Source organism: Leptodactylus fuscus, chromosome 3, assembly GCF_031893055.1.
Source record: "Leptodactylus fuscus isolate aLepFus1 chromosome 3, aLepFus1.hap2, whole genome shotgun sequence".
Lineage (NCBI taxonomy): Eukaryota > Metazoa > Chordata > Amphibia > Anura > Leptodactylidae > Leptodactylus > Leptodactylus fuscus.
This window is the reverse complement of record NC_134267.1, coordinates 10,042,545-10,069,462: the sequence shown is the minus strand read 5'-3', so window position 1 is coordinate 10,069,462 and position 26,918 is coordinate 10,042,545. Positions and strand designations below refer to the sequence as shown.

The following is a 26,918-nucleotide window of genomic DNA, read 5'->3' as shown; positions in this document are numbered from 1 at the left end:
ACTTACATATGGTGTTCTGTACCTATACTTACATATAGTGTGCTGTACCTATACTTACATATGGTGTTCTGTACCTATACGTACATATGGTGTTCTGTACATATACTTACATATGGTGTTCTGTACATATACTTACATATGGTGTTCTGTACCTGTACTTACATATGGTGTTCTGTACATATACTTACATATAGTGTTCTGTACATATACTTACATATGGTGTTCTGTACATATACTTACATATGGTGTTCTGTACCTGTACTTACATATGGTGTTCTGTACCTATACTTACATATGGTGTTCTGTACCTATACTTACATATGGTGTTCTGTACCTATACGTACATATGGTGTTCTGTACATATACTTACATATGGTGTTCTGTACCTATACTTACATATAGTGTTCTGTACCTATACTTACATATGGTGTTCTGTACCTATACGTACATATGGTGTTCTGTACATATACTTACATATGGTGTTCTGTACCTGTACTTACATATGGTGTTCTGTACATATACTTACATATAGTGTTCTGTACCTATACTTACATATGGTGTTCTGTACACATACTTACATATGGTGTTCTGTACCTATACTTACATATGGTGTTCTGTACCTATACTTACATATAGTGTGCTGTACCTATACTTACATATGGTGTTCTGTACATATACTTATATATTGTGTTCTGTACCTATACTTACATATGGTGTTCTGTACCTATACTTACATATGGTGTTCTGTACATATACTTACATATGGTGTTCTGTACCTATACTTACATATAGTGTTCTGTACCTATACTTACATATGGTGTTCTGTACCTATACTTACATATAGTGTTCTGTACCTATACTTACATATGGTGTTCTGTACCTATACGTACATATGGTGTTCTGTACATATACTTACATATGGTGTTCTGTACCTATACTTACATATGGTGTTCTGTACATATACTTACATATGGTGTTCTGTACCTGTACTTACATATGGTGTTCTGTACATATACTTACATATAGTGTTCTGTACCTATACTTACATATGGTGTTCTGTACACATACTTACATATGGTGTTCTGTACCTATACTTACATATGGTGTTCTGTACCTATACTTACATATGGTGTTCAGTACCTATACTTACATATGGTGTTCTCTACATATACTTACATATGGTGTTCTGTACCTATACTTACATATAGTGTGCTGTACCTATACTTACATATGGTGTTCTGTACATATACTTACATATAGTGTTCTGTACCTATACTTACATATGGTGTTCTGTACATATACTTACATATGGTGTTCTGTACCTATACTTACATATGGTGTTCTGTACCTATACTTACATATGGTGTTCTGTACCTATACTTACATATGGTGTTCTGTACCTATACGTACATATGGTGTTCTGTACCTATACTTACATATGGTGTTCTGTACATATACTTACATATGGTGTTCTGTACATATACTTATATATTGTGTTCTGTACCTATACTTACATATGGTGTTCTGTACCTATACTTACATATGGTGTTCTGTACATATACTTACATATGGTGTTCTGTACCTATACTTACATATAGTGTTCTGTACCTATACTTACATATGGTGTTCTGTACCTATACTTACATATAGTGTTCTGTACCTATACTTACATATGGTGTTCTGTACCTATACGTACATATGGTGTTCTGTACATATACTTACATATGGTGTTCTGTACCTATACTTACATATGGTGTTCTGTACCTGTACTTACATATGGTGTTCTGTACATATACTTACATATGGTGTTCTGTACATATACTTACATATGGTGTTCTGTACCTGTACTTACATATGGTGTTCTGTACATATACTTACATATGGTGTTCTGTACATATACTTACATATAGTGTTCTGTACATATACTTACATATGGTGTTCTGTACATATACTTACATATGGTGTTCTGTACATATACTTACATATAGTGTTCTGTACCTATACTTACATATGGTGTTCTGTACACATACTTACATATGGTGTTCTCTACATATACTATTTGAGTTCTACAGTATTTTCCGCTTTAAAGGAATGTGTCACCAGAAAATCCACTAGATATAGACTTTTTGCTAAACCAGTTTTTGATTTTTTTTAATTTTGGTCACTCAGCCCAATAATAGACTGACATTTTGCAGCAGTCACCTCATTACTAGGATTCAGCGATTGGGATCGGAAAAGATCGAGCAAATTTCACAATCGTGATCCGCTGGAAAATGATCAGAAATTGGATTTTGAAATTTTAAGATCGGCTCAATCCTAAAAGTGACTTTTCCCATAGAGAAGCATTGACTGGGGTTGAGGGAAAAGATTGGATCCCGATCGGCGATCGAGCAAATTTCATGATCATATCGGCTGGAAAATGATTGGAAATCGGATTTTAAAATCAATCCTGAAATCTCAAGATCGGCTCAACCCTGCTCATTACAATCACAGACAGCATTACAATAGCAGATAATACCAATGACTCATCTTTGCATGCAATGACGCATCTTGCATCTACTTCTCCTTCCTTACTCTCCTATAGACCTCACTGAGTCAGTCCCGTCTATTTTTTCCCATAGACATGAGAGTTCTGTAAACTATATCACTAAATGCTGTTAAAAGAGCGGAGGAGAAGCTCAGGCAAGATGGCCGACCCCATAATCAAAATAGAATAAAAAATATACAATCAGAAGATAAAGGCAGATAAGAATAAATTCATGGATTTCAATATGCAAGGAGTCCCTCAAGGTTCTGGACCAATCGGGTGAGGAGGAATAGAGTAGAGCGGCACAAGCCAAATGGTTTGCAAAGAATCTTCAACAACTTTAGGGTCTGTTCTGACGATGTAACGTGGCGCTGATTCTGACACGTAAACTCATGTCAGAGTCAGCGCTGCAAAACAGAATCTCATTGACTTCAATGGGTTCCGTTTAGCAAGCGTAACACATTGAAATCAATGGGTTAAAAAGCCCCCCATTGATTTCAATGTGTTACGTGCACTAAACAGAACCCATTGAAGTCAATGGGATTTTGTTTTGCAGCGCAGACTCTGATACAAGTTTATGTGTCAGAATCAGCGCCGCGTTACATCATGGGAACGAACCCTTAATGAGTACCAAACGCAACGGGTTTCGGGCTGAGCCCTTTCTCAAGTGCAATTACAACTGGCTCGTGTGCGCTCTACCCTATTCCTCCTCACCCGATTGGACCAGAACCTTGAGGGACTCCTTGCATTTGACTTTTGCGCAACCTTGGTTAGCGTAAGTCCACTACATGTTTTCATGGGGTTGTCACTTATCACAACACCAGGAGGTAAGAGGCCACTCATCAGCTTATCTTACTCCACAGTTCGGTTTGTAATACTACACCATGTTGGCGCTCGGTGTCTCTTCTTTTTGTATAAATTAAAAAATTTTGTCTCCATTGACCTTTTTTGGAGGGGACACCAAAAAGTAATTTCCCACTTCCCCATAAAGTCGAAAATCAAAGTCTCATCACTCATAGCCTGCCCTATCCCTGAGCGATAAAAAAAAAGTGGGACATAACGCAAATTATATAAAGTTGTAGAACAAGTGTGTCCAAAAATAGAAGGAACGTAGAGGAATGAAACCTTCTTGGAGATGTCACCACTATTGGATTATGCCTTTTGGTACTTGGAGTCATAGGAAAGCCATGGATAAGAAGGCTTGGAGAGGATGTCCCTGATCTGCCTCTTCCGACACTTTAGATGCAGCTCACACCAAAAATGTGTGTCCAAAAATAGAGGGAACGTAGAGGAATGAAACCTTCATTGAGATGTCACCACCATTGGATTATGTCTCTGCACCACTTGGTACTTGCAGTCATAGGACCAGTGGCGTAACTACCGCCATAGCAGCAGAGGCAGCTGCCACAGGGCCCAGGACATTAGAGGCCCGGTGAAAGCCGCTACCGCTGCTATCATTATACTCGGGGGTCTTTTCAGACCACCGAGTATAAAGATCGGAAGCCCAGGAGAGGTAAGAAACATAAAAAACACTGTTACTTACCTCTCCACGATCCTGCCAGGTCTCCTTCTTGACATCTCTGACGTCACATGAACCCGGCCTGTGTCCCGGGTCATGTGACGTCCGATGTCATTGAAGAAGGACGGCAGTGGGGAAGACAGCGTAGGAGACGGGGGGACAGGTAAGAAACAGTAGTTTTTTATGTTTTTATTCCCCCAGGCCTCCAATTATTATACTCTGGGGTCTGTTTATGGGAGTCCACTATGGGGTATAATACTGTGTGCAGGGGTCACTATGGGACATAATACTGTGTGCAGGGGCCACTATGGGGCATAATACTGTGTGCAGGGGCCACTATGGGGAATAATACTGTGTGCAGGAGCCACTATGGGACATAATACTGTGTGCAGGGGCCACTATGGGACATAATACTGTGTGCAGGGGCCACTATTGGATATAATACTGTGTGCAGGGGCCACTATTGGATATAATACTGTGTGCAGGGGTCACTATGGGACATAATACTGTGTGCAGAGGCCACTATGGGGCATAATACTGTGTGCAGGGGCCACTATGGGGCATAATACTGTGTGCAGGGGCCACTATGGGGCATAACACTGTGTGCAGGGGCCACTGTGGGGTATAATACTGTGTGCAGGGGCCACTATGGGGGTTAATACTGTGTGCAGGGGTCACTATGGGACATAATACTGTGTGCAGGGGTCACTATGGGACATAATACTGTGTGCAGGGGCCACTATGAGGGATAATACTGTGTGCAGGAGCCACTATGGGACATAATACTGTGTGCAGGAGCCACTATGGGACATAATACTGTGTGCAGGGGCCACTATGGGACATAATACTGTGTGCAGGGGCCACTATGGGGGATAATACTGTATGCAGGGGACACTATGGGACATAATACTGTGTGCAGGGGCCACTATGGGACATAATACTGTGTGCAGGGGCCACTATGGGGGATAATACTGTGTGCAGGGGCCACTATTGGGGATAATACTGTGTGCAGGGGCCACTATGGGACATAATACTGTGTGCAGGGGACACTATGGGGGATAATACTGTGTGCAGAGGGCCACTATTGGGGATAATACTGTGTGCAGGGGCCACTATGGGGCATAATACTGTGTGCAGAGGCCACTATGAGGCATAATACTGTGTGCAGGGGCCACTATGGGGCATAATACTGTGTGCAGGGGCCACTATGGGGCATAATACTGTTTGCAGGGGCCACTATGGGGCATAATACTGTGTGCAGAGGCCACTATGAGGCATAATACTGTGTGCAGGGGCCACTATGGGACATAATACTGTGTGCAGGGGCCACTATTGGATATAATACTGTGTGCAGGGGTCACTATGGGGGATAATACTATGTGCAGGGGCCACTATGGGACATAATACTGTGTGCAGGGGCCACTATGGAACATAATACTGTGTGCAGGGGCCACTATTGGATATAATACTGTGTGCAGGGGTCACTATGGGACATAATACTGTGTGCAGGGGCCACTATCGGACATAATACTGTGTGCAGGGGCCACTATGGGACATAATACTGTGTGCAGGGGCCACTATTGGATATAATACTGTGTGCAGGGGCCACTATGGGACATAATACTGTGTGCAGGGGCCACTATGAGGCATAATACTGTGTGCAGGGGCCACTATGGGGCATAATACTGTGTGCAGGGGTCACTATGGGACATAATACTGTGTGCAGAGGCCACTATGGGGCATAATACTGTGTGCAGGGGCCACTATGGGGCATAATACTGTGTGCAGGGGCCACTATGGGGCATAACACTGTGTGCAGGGGCCACTGTGGGGTATAATACTGTGTGCAGGGGCCACTATGGGGGTTAATACTGTGTGCAGGGGTCACTATGGGACATAATACTGTGTGCAGGGGTCACTATGGGACATAATACTGTGTGCAGGGGCCACTATGAGGGATAATACTGTGTGCAGGAGCCACTATGGGACATAATACTGTGTGCAGGAGCCACTATGGGACATAATACTGTGTGCAGGGGCCACTATGGGACATAATACTGTGTGCAGGGGCCACTATGGGGGATAATACTGTATGCAGGGGACACTATGGGACATAATACTGTGTGCAGGGGCCACTATGGGACATAATACTGTGTGCAGGGGCCACTATGGGGGATAATACTGTGTGCAGGGGCCACTATTGGGGATAATACTGTGTGCAGGGGCCACTATGGGACATAATACTGTGTGCAGGGGACACTATGGGGGATAATACTGTGTGCAGAGGGCCACTATTGGGGATAATACTGTGTGCAGGGGCCACTATGGGGCATAATACTGTGTGCAGAGGCCACTATGAGGTATAATACTGTGTGCAGGGGCCACTATGGGGCATAATACTGTGTGCAGGGGCCACTATGGGGCATAATACTGTTTGCAGGGGCCACTATGGGGCATAATACTGTGTGCAGAGGCCACTATGAGGCATAATACTGTTTGCAGGGGCCACTATGGGGCATAATACTGTGTGCAGAGGCCACTATGAGGCATAATACTGTGTGCAGGGGCCACTATGGGACATAATACTGTGTGCAGGGGCCACTATTGGATATAATACTGTGTGCAGGGGTCACTATGGGGGATAATACTATGTGCAGGGGCCACTATGGGACATAATACTGTGTGCAGGGGCCACTATGGAACATAATACTGTGTGCAGGGGCCACTATTGGATATAATACTGTGTGCAGGGGTCACTATGGGACATAATACTGTGTGCAGGGGCCACTATCGGACATAATACTGTGTGCAGGGGCCACTATGGGACATAATACTGTGTGCAGGGGCCACTATTGGATATAATACTGTGTGCAGGGGCCACTATGGGACATAATACTGTGTGCAGGGGCCACTATGGGGGATAATACTGTGTGCAGGGGCCACTATGAGGCATAATACTGTGTGCAGGGGCCACTATGGGGCATAATACTGTGTGCAGGGGCCACTATGGGGCATAATACTGTGTGCAGGGGCCACTATGGGGGATAATACTGTGTTCAAGGGCCACTATGGGACATAATACTGTGTGCAGGGACCACTATGGGGTATAATACTGTGTGCAGGGGCCACTGTGGGGCATAATACTGTGTGCAGGGACCACTATGGGGTATAATACTGTGTGCAGGGGCCACTATGGGGCATAATACTGTGTGCAGGGGCCACTATGGGGGATAATACTGTGTGCAGGGGCCACTATGGGGGATAATACTGTGTGCAGGGGCCACTATGGGGTGCAATACTGTGTGCAGGGGCCACTATGGGGGATAATAGAACGCGCAGGAATGCGTAGGAGGGGGTCGGTCAAGGTCTTCGGCGTCAGTGTCAGTCGGGGGGGGGGGGGGCAAGTCAACGGGACCCCACCATTCCTAGTTACGCCACTGCATAGGACGACCATGGGTACGAGGGCTCGGAGAGGATGTCCCTGATCTTCCTCCTCCAACACGCCAGATCTCACACTAGTCCTCCAAAAACATTCCCGACTTAAATCTCTTCTAAATGGTTTAATATTCGCTTTGATCGTTCAAATCCATCATTGCCTCAGTTTTAAGAAACACCTGCAGGGAGCCAGTCAAGCACTCAGATTAAAAGTTACGTTAAAAATAATCTTTTTTTTTTTTCTTTTAAATAGAATTACTTATTCCAGAAATTCAGTCGCGTTAACCAGTCACTTTTTATATGGAACAATGATTATCTGATTTTTTTTTTCTTTCCTTTTTACTTCTGCAGCACAGAGATACATTTTGAGCCTTCACTTGACGTAGCCGACTATTGAAAAAATCTGATTGTATCATGTAGAGAAAATTGTTATAGCTGCCAGAGTCGCATAGAGAGGAGCTATTCTTTTAGGATCTAGTCAGTCACCGCAGATGATTTTTAGCAATACGATTGCGTAGAGTTATTTATAATCTTATAGCTAACTAACACAGTGAATAAAAATGCAATGAATGACGCCTTTAGTATAAACACACCTCCCACCTCTCCAAAGCTTCTTATGACGCTTTATTTTTGGGCTGAAATTACGTTTCTTCCCAATGATAAACATTACATTGTAGCGGAACATTGGGGCGTAGCGATGGGGGGGGGTGTAGAAGTAGCTATCGCACCTGCGCCCTGGTGTCTGAAGGTGCCCAAAGGCCCCACGGCCACTTAAGAAGTGGATGGATCCTTGAAAACATCACAAGACCACTTTTATCAAGTTCTTAGTAGGTAGAGTTTTTGAATTTTTAGTTACATAGTGGCGCAACTTGAGGATCCTTGACCCCAATGCAAAAGAGGGGTCGTTTGTACCACTTGCCATGAATAATAATGGTGCTGTTCCAGATTTTGCTTTGGGGACCAAGACCTTCAAGTATTTCAAAAACTCTAGGTTTATCCTATTCCTCACCTAAAAACGGCCCTGCAAATTCTGAAACAGGCTCCCTTTGTACCGTGTACCCCCAAATACTAGTAGAGTCTTGTTAATGGGACATGGTACAAAGGGCCCATTTCCAGGACCTTTGAGATATGTATGTAAACATAAAAATTCAAAAACTCCTTCCAAAAATAATAATTCTGTCTAATTCTGATACAAAAATCCCTATTCCAAAATTTCCTCTGGGGCGCAGGATCTTCAAGTTACTCTACTATTGGACAATTCAAAAAAAATCCATTCGAGGAGCAACCCTGCCAAATCTACAAAACAAGGGGCCCCCAAATAATAATAGTGTCTAATCCATGGATGATAGTACAGAGGGGTCCTGTTCCAGATTTTGCATTGGGGACCAAGACCTTCAAGTATTTCAAAAACTCTAGGTTTATCCTATTCCTCACCTAAAAATGGCCCTACAGATTCTAAAACGGGCTCCCTTTGTACCGTGTACCTCAAATAATAGTAAAAGCTTGTTCCAGGACCTTTGAGATGTATGCAAACATAAAAAATTCAAAAACTCCTTCCACAAATAATAAGGGTGCATTCACACAGAGGAAAATGGTGTGGAATCTGTAAAAGATTCAGCACTGAAGAAAAAACTCCCAACGTGGATTCCACACCAAATTCAGCGCCATTTTCCTCCGTGTGAATACACCCTAATACTGTCTAATTCAGGGGTGCTCACACTTTTTTAGCATGTGAGCTACTTTCTAAACTGAGCAAGGGATAAGATCTACTACCCACTTCTTGTGGGCGGGGCTGGGACGGGGCCTGTGGGCGGAGCGTGAGAGCAGGAGACAGCTCTCCGGTGTCTGCTTGTTCACAACGCAGGCTGAGAATCATCTCTGGACACTTGCAGTCGGGGCCGCCGCAGCCCTGACTGCGAACGAGTGCAAGGCCCCGGACCGGCCAGTGTCCAGAGATGATTCTCAGCCTGCACTGTCAACAAGCAGACACCGATCCCGCGATCGACCCATACGTCCTTTGCGAGCGACCGGTAGATCGTGATCGACGTATTAGGCACCCCTGGTCTAATTCATGGCGCCTGATACAAAAATCCCTATTCCAGAATTTTTTGGGGGCGCAGGATCTTCAAGTCAGAGCCCGTTCCCACGATGTAACACGGCGCTCATTCTGACACGTAAACACTTGTCAGAGTCAGCGCTTCAAAACAGAATCCCACTGACTTCAATGGGTTCCGTCTTGCGCGCGCTACACGTTGAAATCAAAGGTAGGTTTTTTTAACCCATTGATTTCAATGTGTTACTCGCGTTAAACGGAACCCATTGAAGTCAATGGGATTCTGTTTTGAAGCGCTCACTCTGACGCGTGTTTACGTATCAGAATTAGCGCCGCGTTACATCATGGGAACGGGCCCTTACTCTACTATTGGGCATGCAATGTTCTTCATTCGAGGAGCAACCCTGCCAAATCTTTAAAACAAGGGACCCCCAAATAATAATAGTGTCTAATCCATGGAATGTGGTACAGAGGGGACCGATTACAGATTTTGCAACTTTCAAGTTACATGTAAAATAATCCAAAAAACCACCCCCAAACCTTTGCCTTTCTCCTGTTCCTCACCCGATTCCTAAAGGACCAGATAAAAGTGGTCTCCAGATCTGTTTTCAAACATCCTATTTGCTTTTAACACTATTAAAGTGAATGTCACGAAAACATCCTCAGCGTAAAAAAAAAAGAAGAAAAAAATTGCAAAAAATTAAAATGACACTTCTTGTGCTTTTTTTTTTCTTTTTCCTGTAGCGTTTTACGATGGGATAATGAGACAGATGTCTCTCAACTGGAAGGACATTTTGACATTGTTATGTGTGCCGACTGGTAAGTACATAAAAAAACGGTAACTAGCGTAACGGGGGGAAAAAATAGATTTGTTGAAATAATTGCACTGCTCTGCTCTCTGACGGCTGAACAAAGTCAACAAATGAAGCACTAAACCGCCTTAACCTCAACAAATTAATATTCATCTCTATGTGACAGTCATGAGGTAGTCTTCTATCACAGAGTAACTTCTACCACATTATTTCCTGAAGATTGATTTTGAGAAGCATTTCCATTTTGCGAAATTGCCTCTGTTTCATGCTTGACGTATCCGTAAATGGACGACTTAAGCAAATTGCAAATAATTATGGTTCAGGGAGGAACAGTCTGAAGGAAAGGGAGTTTATCAACACAAACAGCTCAATTAACTTACTTGTTACTAAATATCCGACTATTGATATTAGCACAAGCAAGGTTGTGCAATTTTTTTTTTTTTTTCCTTTTTGCATAAGCGATCGCCCAAATCATCGTACGGAGACCGCCCGAGATGTAACAGGGTGTTGTGACACCAGCTATCTTAAGTGGGGTCCAGAATAATTCATGTATAAGGAAATGTCTTTGAGTGATCCGTGGTCTTCGGATGAATTCTAACATCTATTTAAGAGTGCTTTAAATACAGACGAGGCCTTCGCCAAACTCGGGAACTCGGAGACGTCAATCGCTTTGAGATCAGAGGCAAATTATATCTGATATTTCTGAAGACTGCCGAAGTTAAGTAGACAGTTATTAATGGCAAAGTAATAGGGAGGAACATTGTATCATGTTCTTTATTCTCTGGATACATCATCCTACGACATACTGTAACATGTAATTAAGAGAACAGGTATTATTTCACAGGAGTTGACAGAAATAGCATTAATCAAGCATCTTACCATTGTCATCTAATTCACAGCTCCGCTTGTGTTTTACATATATTACTTGAAAGGTCTAGCTCTTTTTTTTTTTTTTTTTAGTTTTCACTAGGTTTTTATGGATGCCTGTTTAATCCAGAATTTTGATTTTATATATGTATACATTGTATTTTTTTTTTTTATTTAAATTTTAAATACTATTTTTTTCAAATAATTTTAGATGTCAATGGTTTGGCGTATCCTATACGTATTTGCATTTTATTTTCTTTTTAACAGCATTATCAGAATATATTTTTTCAGACTCTTAATCAGTACTGAATGTCCCACTTTAATGGTATGACTTGTCCTATTTTTATTTATTTTTGTAATTTTTTTCAGATTTTTTTAATTATATATATATTATATATTTAATTAAAATATGGTATATATATATATATATACCATATTTTAATTAAATATATAATAATAAAAAATAAAAATAATTTAAAAAATATTTTAATAAAATCATGAATGCCCCCCTATGAATATGTGCAGAATTTATTTATTTTTTTGCATTTTTAGAAAATACTCTGATTAAATAATTTTGCTGGGAGGTATTACTTTAACCCTTAAGTACTATCATGGTGTCTTACATACACCGCTATCATACACATATCATTATGATAGACACCATGATTGTACTTAAGGGTTAAATCTGCCATATCATGATAGTATTTTTCAGATATACATTATATATATACATATATATATATATATATATATATATATATATATATATATATATGCATATATATATATTCCAACACTGGCTGCACAATCGCAAAGAAATGGGTGCCCAACTGAGATCTCATAGTAAAAAAATTTAAAAAATGTGCTGCCTTTTTGGATTTTTGTATATATATAATATGCATTTTTAAAAAATTCAAGTAATAAAAAAATAAAAATACCATTAATTTTTTAAAAATAAAATTCAAGTAATTAAACAATAAAAATTCCTTGAAATTAAAAAAATTCTATTAAAAAATAAGAGTACATTGAATTTTTAAAAAAAAGTCAAGTAAACTAAAAATATTTTGAATTTTTTTTTAAAAAAAAAAAATTAAGTAATTAAAAAATAAAAATACCTTGAAATTTTTTTTATAAAAATTCAAGTAATTAAAAAAAAAATACCTTGAAAAATTTTTAAAAAATTCAAATAATTAAAAATAAAAATACTTTGAAATTTTTTACAAAAATTCAAGTAACTTAAAAATAAACCTTGAAATTTAAAAAATTCAAGTAATTAAAAAATAAAAATACCTTGAAATTTATTTTTTTTAAAAAAAAATTCAAGTGATTAAAAAATAAAAAATACCTTGTAATTTTTTTTGCAAAAAATTTCAGCTATGACATGTTTTTCATTTTTTGTTTTCCACCCATATGGTCAAACTGAATAGTGTAAAGTCTAATAGTCATTATTTTTCAGTCTCTGTTCACATGTTATATAAAACATTGGTAACTTTTTTTTATATCTTTATATAGCGGAAAGATTTATTGTTTGTAAAAAACACAAACCTGGGTCTCCAGTTATAGCGCTGATAATGTGTCCCCGAGATGCATCATCTGATTAAAATAAAGAGCTAAACAACACCATATGATTTCAGCAAGTAATTTAGTAAATGCCTTCCTCACCAAATATTAGAATGGATACTACAGGTTTCATTGCACAGATGAAGTTAATGCTCGGTAGGATTAGACCAGATTAAGTATGAAAGTCAGATCAGAGAGCTGGCGGACATGAGCAGGAGGGCAACAGTCTTCTCATAGGCTTAGACAAGGCTCACATATGGATGTTTTCCAGATTACGTGGGTGAAGCAAGGTCTTGCCAACAGATTTAGAGTTAAATTTGCTCTTCACACAAATATCAAAACAACCCTGGCATTTGCCTTGTTCTTCTGCTCATGATACTCACACCGCGTCATCCAATTTGTAAAAATAATTCAGAGCACTGTTTGCCAATGGCTTTGTCATATTACTGTTCTAACGGTAAAGAAGGACAATACGGCGGCCATGACTATATGTCTATATGTTGTTCATCTCAATCTCCGATTCATTTTTTATAAATCAGATACTTTCTATCAGTAGTCCTAAGGATCAGCGTTTCCACCCATGTGAGAAGATAAAAGGTGGTCACGTGCAGTTAACCCAAAAATTAGTATTATACACAGTCCAGTCCTATTAATGTGACCAGCGCCTACTTTTGATGTCAACGTTAAATAACCAATCGCAGAAGGTGCGTGTCATCAGCCATCTGGGTGCACTTATCATTGTGGAAGGCACGATGGATCAACACAAGTATGCATCTATCCTTGCGGGCCATGTTCACCCCTACATGCAAATCGTTCTTCCTCAGGATGATGGCATCTACCAGCAGGACAAGGCGACGTGTCATAAAGCTCGCAGTGTACGTGCGTGGTTCGAGGAGCACCAGGATGAGTTTACCGTACTCCCTTGGCCAGCAAATTCCCTGGACTTGAACCCAATCGAGAATCTGTGGGACCACCTTGATCGGGTTGTTCGTGCCATGAATGCTCCACCCTGTAACCTAACGTAGCTTGCCACGGCACTGGAGTCAGCATGGCTCAACATCCCAGTGACCATCATCACAACATCCCCTCTCTTCCTGCACGTCTCGCAGCGGTCCGCTCTGCCAAAGGGGGTTATTCTGGATTTTGACAGGTGGTCACATTAATGTGACTGGACTGTGTAATATATTAGGACATCCAGCCAGCAGCGCACCCCTGGTATCCATAGGGGTTAATTGGCTTTCAAGCAGGACTGTGGAATCAGTAGCCAAAACCACCCCCATTTTTCATAGCCTTACTCTGACTCTTGCCCCGAATCCTTCAAAGATGGCAGCCATTGTCAGACAAACGTGGTAAAGCTTCTCTAATTCACAAAAAAAAACTAGTTATTGTATATGCATAAAAGCAAACATGTCAAAATGGGAGGCAGAACTTGAAATGTCGCTCACTCCCGAAGAAAGATCCTCTGTCCTCAGACTCTTCATGGGCCCTTCTAGAGTTGTACGCTTGCAGGAGTCGAGCTTATAATTGGTCACCAGGTGGTATAAAACGCCCGTTGCAATCCATAAGTTCTATCCTGTCTTCCTCCTTTGTGTTGGTGCTGCCAAAAGGTCCCAGGCTACCCTTTGCATATTTCATGGGAATGCCAAAAGATATCCCCCTACTGGTCGCTCGTTCAGAGGGTTTTGAACCAGGTTTGTGACCCCGGTTGGCATATTTTTGAATTTATGGCCCACTCTCCCTTCTAGGTCTCCCAAGTGACTTTGGCTTCAACTTCTATCTATTGCCAGATCTTTGATCCCCTTATACTGGGAATCCGAATCCACTCCCACGATATCTCACTTTCTTCGGAAAGTCTCTCAGGTAGCCCCTATGGAGGAACCATCCCACTCACCAGAAGTTCAGCTCTAAGTGGGCACCATGGTATACCTTCTCAAAGGACCCAACCTGGGCAGACTTGTGGGAACCCCCTGGATAATTAAGACATTTTTTGGTTTCTTTTTGAGACCCTTTGACTCTTACCCCTAGGACTTGTCTTTCCCTTCCCTTTCCCACGTTCCATTTCCCGTTGTGTCTTTCATTGCTCAATCTGCAGTTATTTACAAGCACTTTGGAACGTTCTTGTGTCTGTTCCTCCACACTTAATCATCTATTTAAAGCTGTCTATTCATTTTATATTAATGTTGGTCAAACTGACCAATTTTTCAAGGACTAGCCACCAGTGCAGATGGGGGTGTCCTGACTGTCCAACGGCCAAGCCGCTCACATGTTCCTGAAGAAGGAATGAGCATCAGATGAGTGAGCCTTGGGATCAAAGCCATTGAAGATGTTTGGCCACCTCTAGACATTATTGACAGGATGTTCCTGTGACCACCACTTTATCTCACCCATCTGCAGCTCGGAAATACTTATTACAGTGGTTCTTATTGTTACCCTCGATCCCATAGACTATGACAAAGAGATCCACATACATGTATGGCTGCTTCATCTCGTGTGGTGGCAAAGTCATTAAAGTCTAGGTCAGACTATCACTTACAAAGGTTGAAGTTGACATTTCCAAAAGTTAGCAGAGATCAGTGAGTGATCGATACCGTAATTTATATTATACGAAGCCATGTCTAAGGTCAGTATCCAGACTGTGCTCTACTGAGGCTAAACAGATACTTGGGGGTCAACATAAAGGGGGGCAACAATCCAAGTAACTTTCCTGCCTATAAGGTGTTTGGAAGAGTATCCATTGGATGGATCAATATTAGTAAAGAGTGGCCCAAAATCTCCCATGCTGATTTGCATATGAATTAGCCTATTGTCTGGCCATTCTAGTTAGGAGTTTGGGAACCATCTTTTATTGGGGTATTCTAAGAAGCCTGGTCCAAATAGAGATATTCCTCAACCTTTAATATCTTGTGACCAACCTTCATCTCTAGAACTATCTCAACTCAAATATGGAGAACAGACATGTTACGCTTTGGAGTTAAAAGTGGATACAATATTTGGATTTACTTGACCCTTGGGATTAGACTGTGTCTACAGTATTACCAGTGGGGATGTTGTAGTTTAGCCATTCTACATAGTCATAACTCACGGCACCTACAAGTGAGACCCATGTGACCGAACCAGTGGTCAAGGAACCCCTTGGTAAAGAGTAGACCATTAATATTGTTTGGCCAACAGTTATTACTCCCAACCTCCATATAGACATGCATTGTGGTATTGCCGGAGCATGATGTCTTCTGACTGTGGAGAGGGGAGATAAGCCCCTGCCAGACACCTCTGGGGACAGCTGATTTCCTCTAAAAACAAAAGGATCGGCCATGTTGAAATCCGTCTGTCTGTTCTCTCCCCCAACATCTGTTATCAGAGAAGAGTCCAGAGTACCCCTATAGCCTTTAGATGGAGAGTCAGGCCTGCTGTATCCATTACATATGGACACTGTCAAAGGAGTTTTTTCGGTGTTATCATTTGATGACCTTCCCTTAGCATAGGTCATCAATTGAAGATCAATGGAAGTTTTGCACACGGAACCCCTGCAGATCAGCTATTTGAAACAATGTTTCCGCTTCAGCGTCCATCTGACGTTACATTCTTCGGTCATGTTTATTAAAGTGAATGGGTTTGAGGTGTGATAGCAAGTACAGCCGCTGTACAAAATACTTGGTTTTCGAGTGGTTACCACTGCAGCCTTGCAGTGCTGGGGTCCTGGGTTCAAATCCTGCCAAGGATATCTGCAAGGAGTTTGTATGTTCTCCCCATGTTTGCATAGGTTTGCTCAGATGCTGCAAAAACATACTAATAGGGGGAAAAAAATACTTGACTTTTGGTGAAGAGGCCATAGCGCTCATCCAAACACTGGGGTCTCCTCTACAGCTGATTGTTGAGATCCTGGTTGTCGGAGCTCTGCCAATCTTCCATCGATGACCTATCCTAAGTTTTGGGGGTTTTTTAAATGTAGATTGTGAGATCCATATAGGGATCACAATGTACATTTTCTCCTATCACTATGTCTTTGTAGAATGGGAGGAAATCCATGCAAACACGGGGAGAACATACAAACTCCTTGCAGATGTTGTTCCTGGCAGGATTCAAACCCAAGACTCCAGTGCTGCAAGGCTGCAGAGCTAACCACTGAGCCATCTTTTCCGATTTTTAAAGCCATCATCGAGCTTTTCGTTTTCTACCCCCGTCTTTGGGTTAGATACTCCTATATTTAGATCCTATAAAGGGATATATTTTGCCGTCAGTTGGCAAACCCCTTCCTTTAGGATTCTGCAGCCTCAGTGCCAGCTTGTATATTAGGTGCCTGATTAAATTCTTTCTTTTTTTTTTTTCCAGCAAGGGTGGTATTGTCTGACTGTCTGAATGGGGAGCCAGTTTTACAGTCTGGGCTCATTTACATGAAAACAAGGTCTATTCACCGAGCCACTGTAAAAAAAAAAAAAAAAAGAAGCAGATTGAGGTTCATGTATATACATGATTACATTCATATATTCCCATGTTTACATTCAGAACACTTGTACGACTCGAGTGCTCTTTTCATGAAGTTATTTGCAGCCGGGGATACACTTAGCACTTACATGTATAAAATACCGCGGGTTATTATGTTTCCTGTGCTTATGTTATCAGTGCGGGTAGAACGGCATAAGAGAGAGGTGTAGATCCCGGCCTAGAACCGCTTCCAGTCTGCACTGAATGACAATTGTGTTAAGCATTGGAAAGATACCCCGTATGGGCGGATGGGAAGAAAACACAGTGACAAGAATAAGTGCAGTCACCAAAGCCGACAGACAAGAAGGAATAGACTTTTCATGGGCGGTAAGGGATTCTTAGCCTTTGTAGAAGAAGCTGTTATGTGGGTGGGCACTCGGCGGAGAACCAGACGAGAACTTAGCTGTGGGCAAGTAATGGACCGACAATCTGTGCCGCGTTTTTAGACGTGAATGGGTGGTAAATATAAACCGGCGTGAACATCCCCTTTTAGTGCCATGTAGCGAGCTATTTCAGGGGAGACCATTAGGTGGCTGGTAAATCATTGACGGTAAGAACAAGTAGAGAACACGAAGAGGAAGGGAATTGATGTAAAATGTTTCTAACCCGACAGTATTTCTTCCTTGAAGTCGTACCCAGATGATCTTGTGGGTGTAAATGAAAATACAGATAATGAACCAAAGGGTTAATCTTCGATTTTAATTTATTCACGTTTTTTTTTTAATATGTATTGTTGTCTGCATAGCACCTCCATGTTCCTCCGATATGTACAGACTGTGTACTGGCTGTAAATCGGTCCTGCAGCAGGATCCTCCCCCCCCCCTCCACTGGTTGTAAATAGGTCCTGCAGCAGGATCCCCCCCCCCCTCCTCCACTGGTTGTAAATCAGTCCTGAAGCAGGATCCTCTCCCCCCCCTCCTCCCTTGTCTGTAAATCGGTCCTGCAGCAGGATCCTCTCCCCCCGCCCCCTCCACTGGTTGTAAATCAGTCCTGCCACAGGATCCTCTCCCCCCCTCCTCCCTTGTCTGTAAATCAGTCATGCAGCAGGATCCTCTCCTCCACTGGTTGTAAATCGGTCCTGCAGCAGGATCCTCTCCCCCTTCCTCTGCCTGCAGTATTTTACACTTAACATTACCTCCTCAACCAAGCCACCCCTCTTCAGTCAATACCAACCAAAATTTACCTGGATTGTGGTTTACACTCATATCACCCAATAACAGGACACACACAAGACCCCTTGTCATAGAAGATCTAAATCAAAGAACCAAAAATCACAGACAGAAAATACAGTTCTCTCCAAAAGTTTTAGGTAGGTGTGAATACTGTAAAGAATGCTTTCGGAAATAGAAGGGTTAATAGTTTATATCTGACACTGAAGTGAACGAAGAAAAGATAAATGTAAAACCCATCAATATTCGGGGTGACCTTCGCCCCCTATCAGTTCTTCTCGGTACTTGCAGACAGTTTTTGGCAGAACTGGTTGTTCCCGCCGCCATCTTGGAGAACTAAGCCCAGCTCTTCTGTGGATGTTGCTTGCTCCAATCTATCTGTTTCTTCATGTCATCCCAGACAGACTGGAGGATGTTGCGATCAAGGCTATATTTGTGGGGGCTGGATCATCACTTCCAGGACTCCTCCTCCAAAGGGCAAAGGTCACACCAAATATTGATGGGATTTACATCTTTAGTCATTCACTTATATTCTATACTAGATTCCTATCAGGACACCAGGGTTATCCAATGAGCCGCCAGATCTCCATAGGATACTAGTGAGAGGGATCTGGTATTTTAGATGACCGGTGTGACACATTGAGATATCACAGTCTGTAATGAAGCTGGCTTATCTTCTGGAATGGCAGGTCCTAGTGCAGACCACTAAATGTACAAAATTCATAAAAACAAACTAAAAATATAACCCAGCGCTTTCCCTGTTCATTTCTTCTGATCTTACTTTGGATTATATTACTATTAAAACTGGGAAATATGTAACTAAATATTTTCCATGTATCCCTGGAGATCAGTCATGTCCACTCTCCTCCACTGACTATAAATCGGTCTTGTAGAAGGATCCCCTCCCCCCCCTTCACCAGTGGTTGTAAATTGGTTCTGCAGCAGAATTCTCTCCCCCTTCCACTGATTGTAAATCGGTCCTGCAGCAGGATCCTCCACCCTCCTCCACTGGCTGTAAATTGGTCATGCAGCAGGATCCTCTCCCCCTCTCCTCCACTGGATTTAAATCGGTCTTGCAGCAGGATCCTCCCCCCCTCCTCCACTGGCTGTAAATCGGTCATGCAGCAGGATCCCCCCCCCCTCCTCCACTGGCTGTAAATCGGTCATGCAGCAGGATCCTCTCCTCCTCTCCTCCACTGGATTTGAATCGGTCATACAGCAGAATCCTCCCCCCCCTCCTCCACTGGCTGTAAATTGGTCATGCAGCAGGATCCTCTCCTCCTCTCCTCCACTGGATTTAAATCGTTCATACAGCAGAATCCTCCCCCCCTCCTCCACTGGCTGTAAATTGGTCATGCAGCAGGATCCTCCCCCCCCCCCCCTCCACTGGATTTAAATCGGTCTTGCAGCAGGATCCTCCCCCTCTCCTCCACTGGCTGTAAATCGGTCATGCAGCAGGATCCTCCCCCCCTCCTCCACTGGCTGTAAATCGGCCATGCAGCAGGATCCTCTCCCCCCCTCCTCCACTGGATTTAAATCGGTCTTGCAGCAGGATCCTCCCCCCCTCCTCCACTGGCTGTAAATCGGTCCTGCAGCAGGATCCTCCCCCCCTCCTCCACTGGCTGTAAATCGGCCATGCAGCAGGATCCTCTCCCCCTCTCCTCCACTGGATTTAAATCAGTCATGCAGCAGGATCCCCCCCCTCTCCTCCACTGTCTGTAAATCGGTCCTGCAGCAGGGTCCTCCCCCCCTCCTTCCTTCCTCTGTCTGCGTTATTTTACAGTTAACCTTACCTCCTCAACTAAGCCACGCCTCTTCAGTTGATAACCAGCCAAAACTTAACAAAATCAACACAATAGTAACTCCTGTGCTCCCTGTAGAGTTTTCACAAGAGTGTTTATCTCAGGAATATGAAGAAATCTGAAAATCCTGCAGACTGTGGGGGCAAGATTATGCCAGTTACGTTCCTTCTTCTTCTTGATCTGTAGGTTTAGTGCTCCTTTTTCTTCACAATGGCTACAAATAAGAGTCTATCTGCTAAAAAGATGTTATTTTTGGTGTAGCATTATTTGCTGATCAGTGTACTATATGTCTTTTTAGGTGTTGGAGCTCCATTTTTTTTGCTTCTCATTTTTCTCACTTAAAAAAACCCAAACCAAAACACACAAATGTGCATCAGTTTGATGGGCCAAATATCAGGAGGCATCAAATCAAGACACTTAATAATATATATCCTGTTTAATTTCAGCACCATTTATCTGATTTATTTTCAGGTCAGTGATTACAGCTTTGATGTTTTATTTGCAAGCTCACTACTCCTTCCTGTGAGCAGTTCAGCCAGCAAACGAAATGTCACAGCATCATGTGACCTCCTTGCCCCCCTGAATCCACTATGGGAGTGATTTTTTTTTTTTTTTGCCTGGTCAGATATGCAGAGGAGAGCAATACTACACAGACTGAAGATGTGGGACACAAGACCGGAGGGAATTAGCACACAGGGGAGAGTGGAGAAGGGAGGGGAGCACAGAGAGTGAGAGCAGGGAGATGAATCCTGGGAAATGTAGTTTGTCCACAGAGTCACTGCATGTAAATAACAGTGATACAAAGAGCAGCAAGTAACATAAAGCCAAGCAAAGGGTAAGAAGGGAGCAGGGAGGATATAGCACCGATGCGGAGGAATCAGCAGATCATATTTGAATGCTAGAGAACCCCTTTAAGGTCACATGTAGATATGGTCCCATGGTGGGACTATTAAAGGATTATCTTATCTTATCTGCTTATTTCATATTTCTTGACCATTAGAGTATAAGTATATGGATAATGGAATTAATTTATTCCCCCAGTTGCACCAAGAGACTGGCCAAAAATGCACCAACTTGATGGCGATTAAGGCTTTTCTGTTCTACTCGCCTCTGTTTTTTAGAGTGGACAGGACTGGTTGGGAATCTAGGTGGCGACTCAAAGCCGGCATGAGTTATAGCGCAAATCTGCGCCAGTTCTTGACTAACATAGAATTAAGGTCAGACTCATCTACAAAGGCAATAATTATGGACGGAGCCTTTAAAGTCATTCCCCTGACAGGCCCAAGATGTGCGAGAATTACTAAGACTGGCGCACGGTGGCGGATTTAATATCTTTATAAATGATCTGGACGATGAAATTATTGGGGAACTCATAAAATTTGCAGATGATACGAAGATAGGAGGAATAGCCAACACTAGAGAGGAGAGAGAGTGTATTCAAAAGGACTTAGACACACTGGAACAATGGGCTGAGGCCAACAAAATGGGATTTAATAGGGACAAATGCAAAGTTCTACATCTGGGTAACAGAAATGTAAAAAACATCTATAGTATGGGAGGAATAGAACTAAGTGATAGCATAGGGGAAAAGGACTTGGGCATAATAGTAGATCACAAATTCAACATGAGCCAACAGTGCGGTGCTGCTGCAAAAAAGGCTAATAAAATTCTGGGATGTATTAAGACAAGCATTGAATCTAGATGAAGAGAGGTCATTATTCCGCTGTCCTCTTCCCTGGTCAGACCACACCTGGAATACTGTGTACAGTTCTGGGCGCCTCAATTCAAGAAAGACATCGATATATTGGAGCAAGTCCAGAGAAGAGCAACCAAAATGGTGGAAGGTCTGCAAACCATGTCCTATGAGGAGCGGCTAAAAGAACTGGGATTGTTTAGTTTGCAGAAGAGAAGGCTGAGGGGAGATTTAATAGCAGTCTACAAATATCTGAAAGGTAGTCACAGTGCAGAGGGATCTCCCCTATTCTCATTAGCACAAGGAAGTACAAGAAGCAATGGGATGAAACTAAAGGGAAAGAGATACAGATTAGACATTAGGAAAAACTTTCTGACAGTGAGGGGAGTGAGAGAGTGGAATAGGCTGCCACGGGAGGTGGTGGGCGCTCCATCAATGGAAATCTTCAAGCGCAATCTGGAGAAACATATAGCTGGGATGATTTAGGAAAACCTGCACTCGCAGGGGGTTGGACCCGATGGCCCTTGAGGTCCCTTCCAACTCTACCATAAGAATAAGATTTAGATACTGCAGCATTGCCCTATAGACATTAATGTGGCAGCGCTGCAGTACCTGAAGGATAGATAGATAGATAGATAGATAGATAGATAGATAGATAGATAGATAGATAGATAGATAGGAGATGGATAGATAGATAGATAGATAGATAGGAGATGGATAGATAGATAGATAGATAGATAGATAGATAGATGATAGATAGATAGATAGATAGATAGATAGATAGATAAATAGATAGGAGATAGATAGATAGATAGGCGATAGATAGACAGATAGATAGAAAGATAGATAGAAGATAGATAGATAGGAGATAGATAGATAGACAGATAGATAGATAGATAGATAGATAGATAGGAGATAGATAGATAGATAGATAGATAGATAGATAGATAGGAGATGGATAGATAGATAGATAGATAGATAGATAGATAGATAGATAGATAGATAGGAGATAGATAGATAGGAGATAGATAGACAGATAGGAGATAGATAGATAGATGATAGATAGATAGATAGATAGATAGATAGATAGATAGATAGATAGATAGATAGATAGGAGATAGATAGATAGGAGATAGATAGATAGGAGATAGATAGATAGGAGATAGATAGATAGATAGATAGATAGATAGATAGACAGACAGACAGACAGACAGACAGACAGATAGATAGATAGATAGATAGATAGATAGGAGATAGATAGATAGATAGATAGATAGGAGATAGATAGATAGATAGATAGATAGGAGATAGATAGATAGATAGATAGATAGATAGATAGATAGGAGATAGATAGATAGATATAGATAGATAGATAGATAGGAGATAGATAGATAGATAGATAGATAGATAGATAGATAGATAGATAGATAGATAGGAGATAGATAGATAGATAGATAGATAGATAGATAGGAGATAGATAGATAGATAGATAGATAGATAGGAGATAGATGGATAGATAGATAGATAGATAGATAGATAGATAGATAGGAGATAGATAGATAGATAGATAGATAGATAGATAGATAGGAGATAGATGGATAGAACGTCTTGACCGACATACTGGTATTAGCGTAAGAAGTCGTGACCTTTCAGAGGTCTTGAATAAGCCGTATTATGACCTAGTAGCTAGATCCTTCACTATTTGCAGGGAATGACATCTTTTACCTCGCCCTTGTTATTGAGCAGCTGTGCGGAGGCTTCTTGAATTACTTCTGAGTCTTTCATCCAATTTGTCTGCTGGGGATATTGCTGACTTGAGTTGTCTTGGGGGTGTTGTTTTATTCTCCTCTCAGTTGGTTGCGATTTGTTTCGATGCCCCTGCACTTGCCGCTGAGGTTTTTGTGTTCTTGCCATTCCTAATGATCACGGATATAAGTCTCATCTTCCAAGACACGTTTCTGTAGCCCCTGAAATCTCCTTACAGTCACTTGTGCCGTTATATAATGCTCTTGTACACTTAACCTGATTCATACATCAAGAGTTTAACCTAATACCGTAGAGTCGCCGCGTCCCCGACTTACCGTAAATGTCCTTATATAAGGCGACAGGACACAACTTATTGTCACAATGTCAAATAAAATGTATTCAATTTCCCCTAGAATCAAAGAATTTATTTTGTATTGTCGTATTCTGTCACGTTGGCAAAACTCTATTCAACTTTCTAGTTTCTTTTTTATTTCAGCCTGTTGTATAGTGTTGTGCAAATGTTTTAGGCAGGGGGATGTGTAAAATGTTGTATAGTAAGAATGTATCCAGAAATAGAAGGGTTAACAGTTTATTTTTGTCATTTAACAAAATGAACCCCATAAGCAGCATTATACCGATGTTATGTATCTTATTTTTGTAGATTTGGAAAGAAACAATGTTGAAATCTTATGCAAATGAGACCGCTGGCGCACTGGGGGCGGGCCTTCAGCTCTGGTTGCTCAAGTGGGAGGAGTGATGTCATAGTAGTGGGAGGATCAATTCTTACTTCAAAGGGTGGTGCATGCAGGAGATGGTAGCGGCAAGCGAAGCGGAAGGCCCCACCCCCAGTGGGGGAGGTTATAGATTACCTTTAAAGGGGATCATTAACCAGAACTCATCATATCCACCCAGCCCTGCAGATAGATAGGTTATGGTCTCCTTAATCAACCACTTGTGAATTGCTGCCTCCGTTGTCTGGATATGCATATTTTATCAATATGCAAATGGGTGCTTTGATGCTACAAGGGCGTTGCTCCAAAGAGTTAAGCAGTAACGCCCCCATTGCTCCAAAGAGACTATTTACATGAGGGCAAAATTGGTGATACCTGTGCAACAGAGACACCGATTTCTATGGGGAAAACAGCATTGGAGTCAGGTGACCCTAACCTATCTATCAGCAGGGTTAGGTTGATATACTCGGATCTGGTGACAGACTTCATGTCCTCATCAATGTGAAAGATGATAGAGTTGGCTTTCCTGGGACGTGTCCTGTCACTGGAGATATTGGTGCTGTTAATCTTGGCACCGATCTCTCCCCACTGTCAGAAGGGCGGACCTTACAGCCTACTGCCGTAATCGGGCTGTGATGAACACCCCACTTGACTGTAATATAACATAGCCCTGTACTGTCAGAAGGGGCATGACATTAGGCTATGAGGCCTGCCCTTCTGACAGTGGGGAAATATCGGTACCAAAATTAACAATACTGATATTTCTAGCACCAGGGCACATACCGAATTCAGCGTTGTGTCCGCTTTCTAGTCCGCACATTGATCAAGACATGAAAGGTCCTCGCTAAGGTAAGAACTCATGTCCTAACTCCCGGTGGTAACCTTGATATACCCCCATTGGCCATCATGGCTGGGCAGCGTGTCGTCCACATTCGGCCACCGTGCTATATTCCTACTATGTAGCGGATGACTCGATACTAATTTGCTACTAATTGAATTGTTAAAAGCTTCTGTTATCTCCGCTTAATGAGTTGAGTTGCTTTAATATTTGTCTTTCTTGTATCATTAAAATGTCAAAACCCCGGAGTAATCCGCAATGTGTTCTCTCCTGAATGTCAGCCTGTTTCTGGACCAGTACAGAGCTTGCCTTGCTGATGCCATAAAGAGATTACTGCGGCCCAGTGTAAGTATGCGGCTATTCCTCCCCATCACTGGCTTCAGAATAATTAGTCTCCGCACAATGATTGAGAAAGTAATGGAATGGCGGGATTAATGTCATGTAATACTGTAATACTTATTATGTCCAACTTCAATTGAGTCTTCTAATCTATCAGATTCTTTCCTAATCATAAACTAGGGAAACTTCCTCTACTTGGCCTTCTGATAAGACTCACAGTAGGGAGCAAAATAAATGAAACCGCTTCAAAGATAGAATGAGATTATTATTTTTTTTTTATATCAAACATTTTGTAGAGTATTTCTCTTTGATAATACTGGAGTGAAAGGAAAAGCAAGATGGCGATTTTTTTTTCTTTTTTTTTGCTTGTGTGTTAGATGTTATTTGTATCCTATGTAGTGAAATTTTACCCAAAAAAATATATAAAAAAAAAATTAAATAAAATAATAATAATAATAATAATAATAATAATAGGGTATAAATACAATTAAAGGGGTTGTCCCGTTTCAGGGAAATATTGAGAGACCTATTGATATATAGTTTTGTAAGAAATATTTCAAACTTGTGTTTTATTAATTTTTTTATACTTGTTTTTTTTCATGAATCCATAGTCCAAGTGACGGAAATAAACTTTGTAATAAACTTTACTAAAGAGAAGTGCCGGTGTCTTTAACTATTACTCCTGTCTTTACTTCTTATCGGAATGATTTTGCCATGCTCCATACAAAAGCGGTGTTAGTGTACAATGAAGTCTATGGAGAGGGGAGGAGGAGAAGGAGGTCGTCTACATTATGCTGAGTGGTAATTCCTGATAACCTAGGTGTGTCTCTCTAGAGAACTCTCTCTCTGTCTTTCTTTGTTCTGAGGAACTCTACCCTTCCTCCCCTTCCCTTCTCCATAGACTTCTGTTGTGCACATTTAATACGTGGAAGAGGGTGGCAAATAACTGAAAAAGAAGGCACTTTTCTTTAAGTACAGGTAAGTTTGCTACCTTCAACTGTGCTATGGATTTAAAAAAAAAAAGAAAGAAATAGAAGTTTAGTTGCGCTTAAAGAGTCCAGTGGGCGGTCCTAATCAGTGATTGACAGATATCTCTGTACAACCGTCCCTGGGAGGCTATTAAGCATTGAGTAGAGCCACCCATTGGACTCCCATGTTGCAGCACTCTTTATAAATGCACTGGCTGAATAATGTGACTTTTTAGGTCCCCCATACATACACTTTGGGGCAAATGCTTTAGAGCAGGGGTAGGGAACCTTCGGCTCTCCAGCTGCTGTGAAACTACAACTCCCAGCATGCTCCATTCACTTCCATGGGAGTTCCAAGAACAGCAGAACAAGTATGC

At 41.7% G+C, this 26,918-nt stretch overlaps 1 protein-coding gene across 1 annotated transcript in view; it reads left to right on the top strand.

Moving 5' to 3' along the window:
• The window catches only part of CAMKMT (calmodulin-lysine N-methyltransferase), a 308,776-nt gene that overhangs the window by 245,033 nt on the left and 36,825 nt on the right, over positions 1-26,918 (top strand). The window contains exons 8-9 of the mRNA XM_075267047.1: positions 10,279-10,353; positions 25,516-25,579. Coding sequence (XP_075123148.1) covers positions 10,279-10,353; positions 25,516-25,579 — 139 coding nt within the window. The remainder of the gene's footprint in view (positions 1-10,278; positions 10,354-25,515; positions 25,580-26,918) is intronic.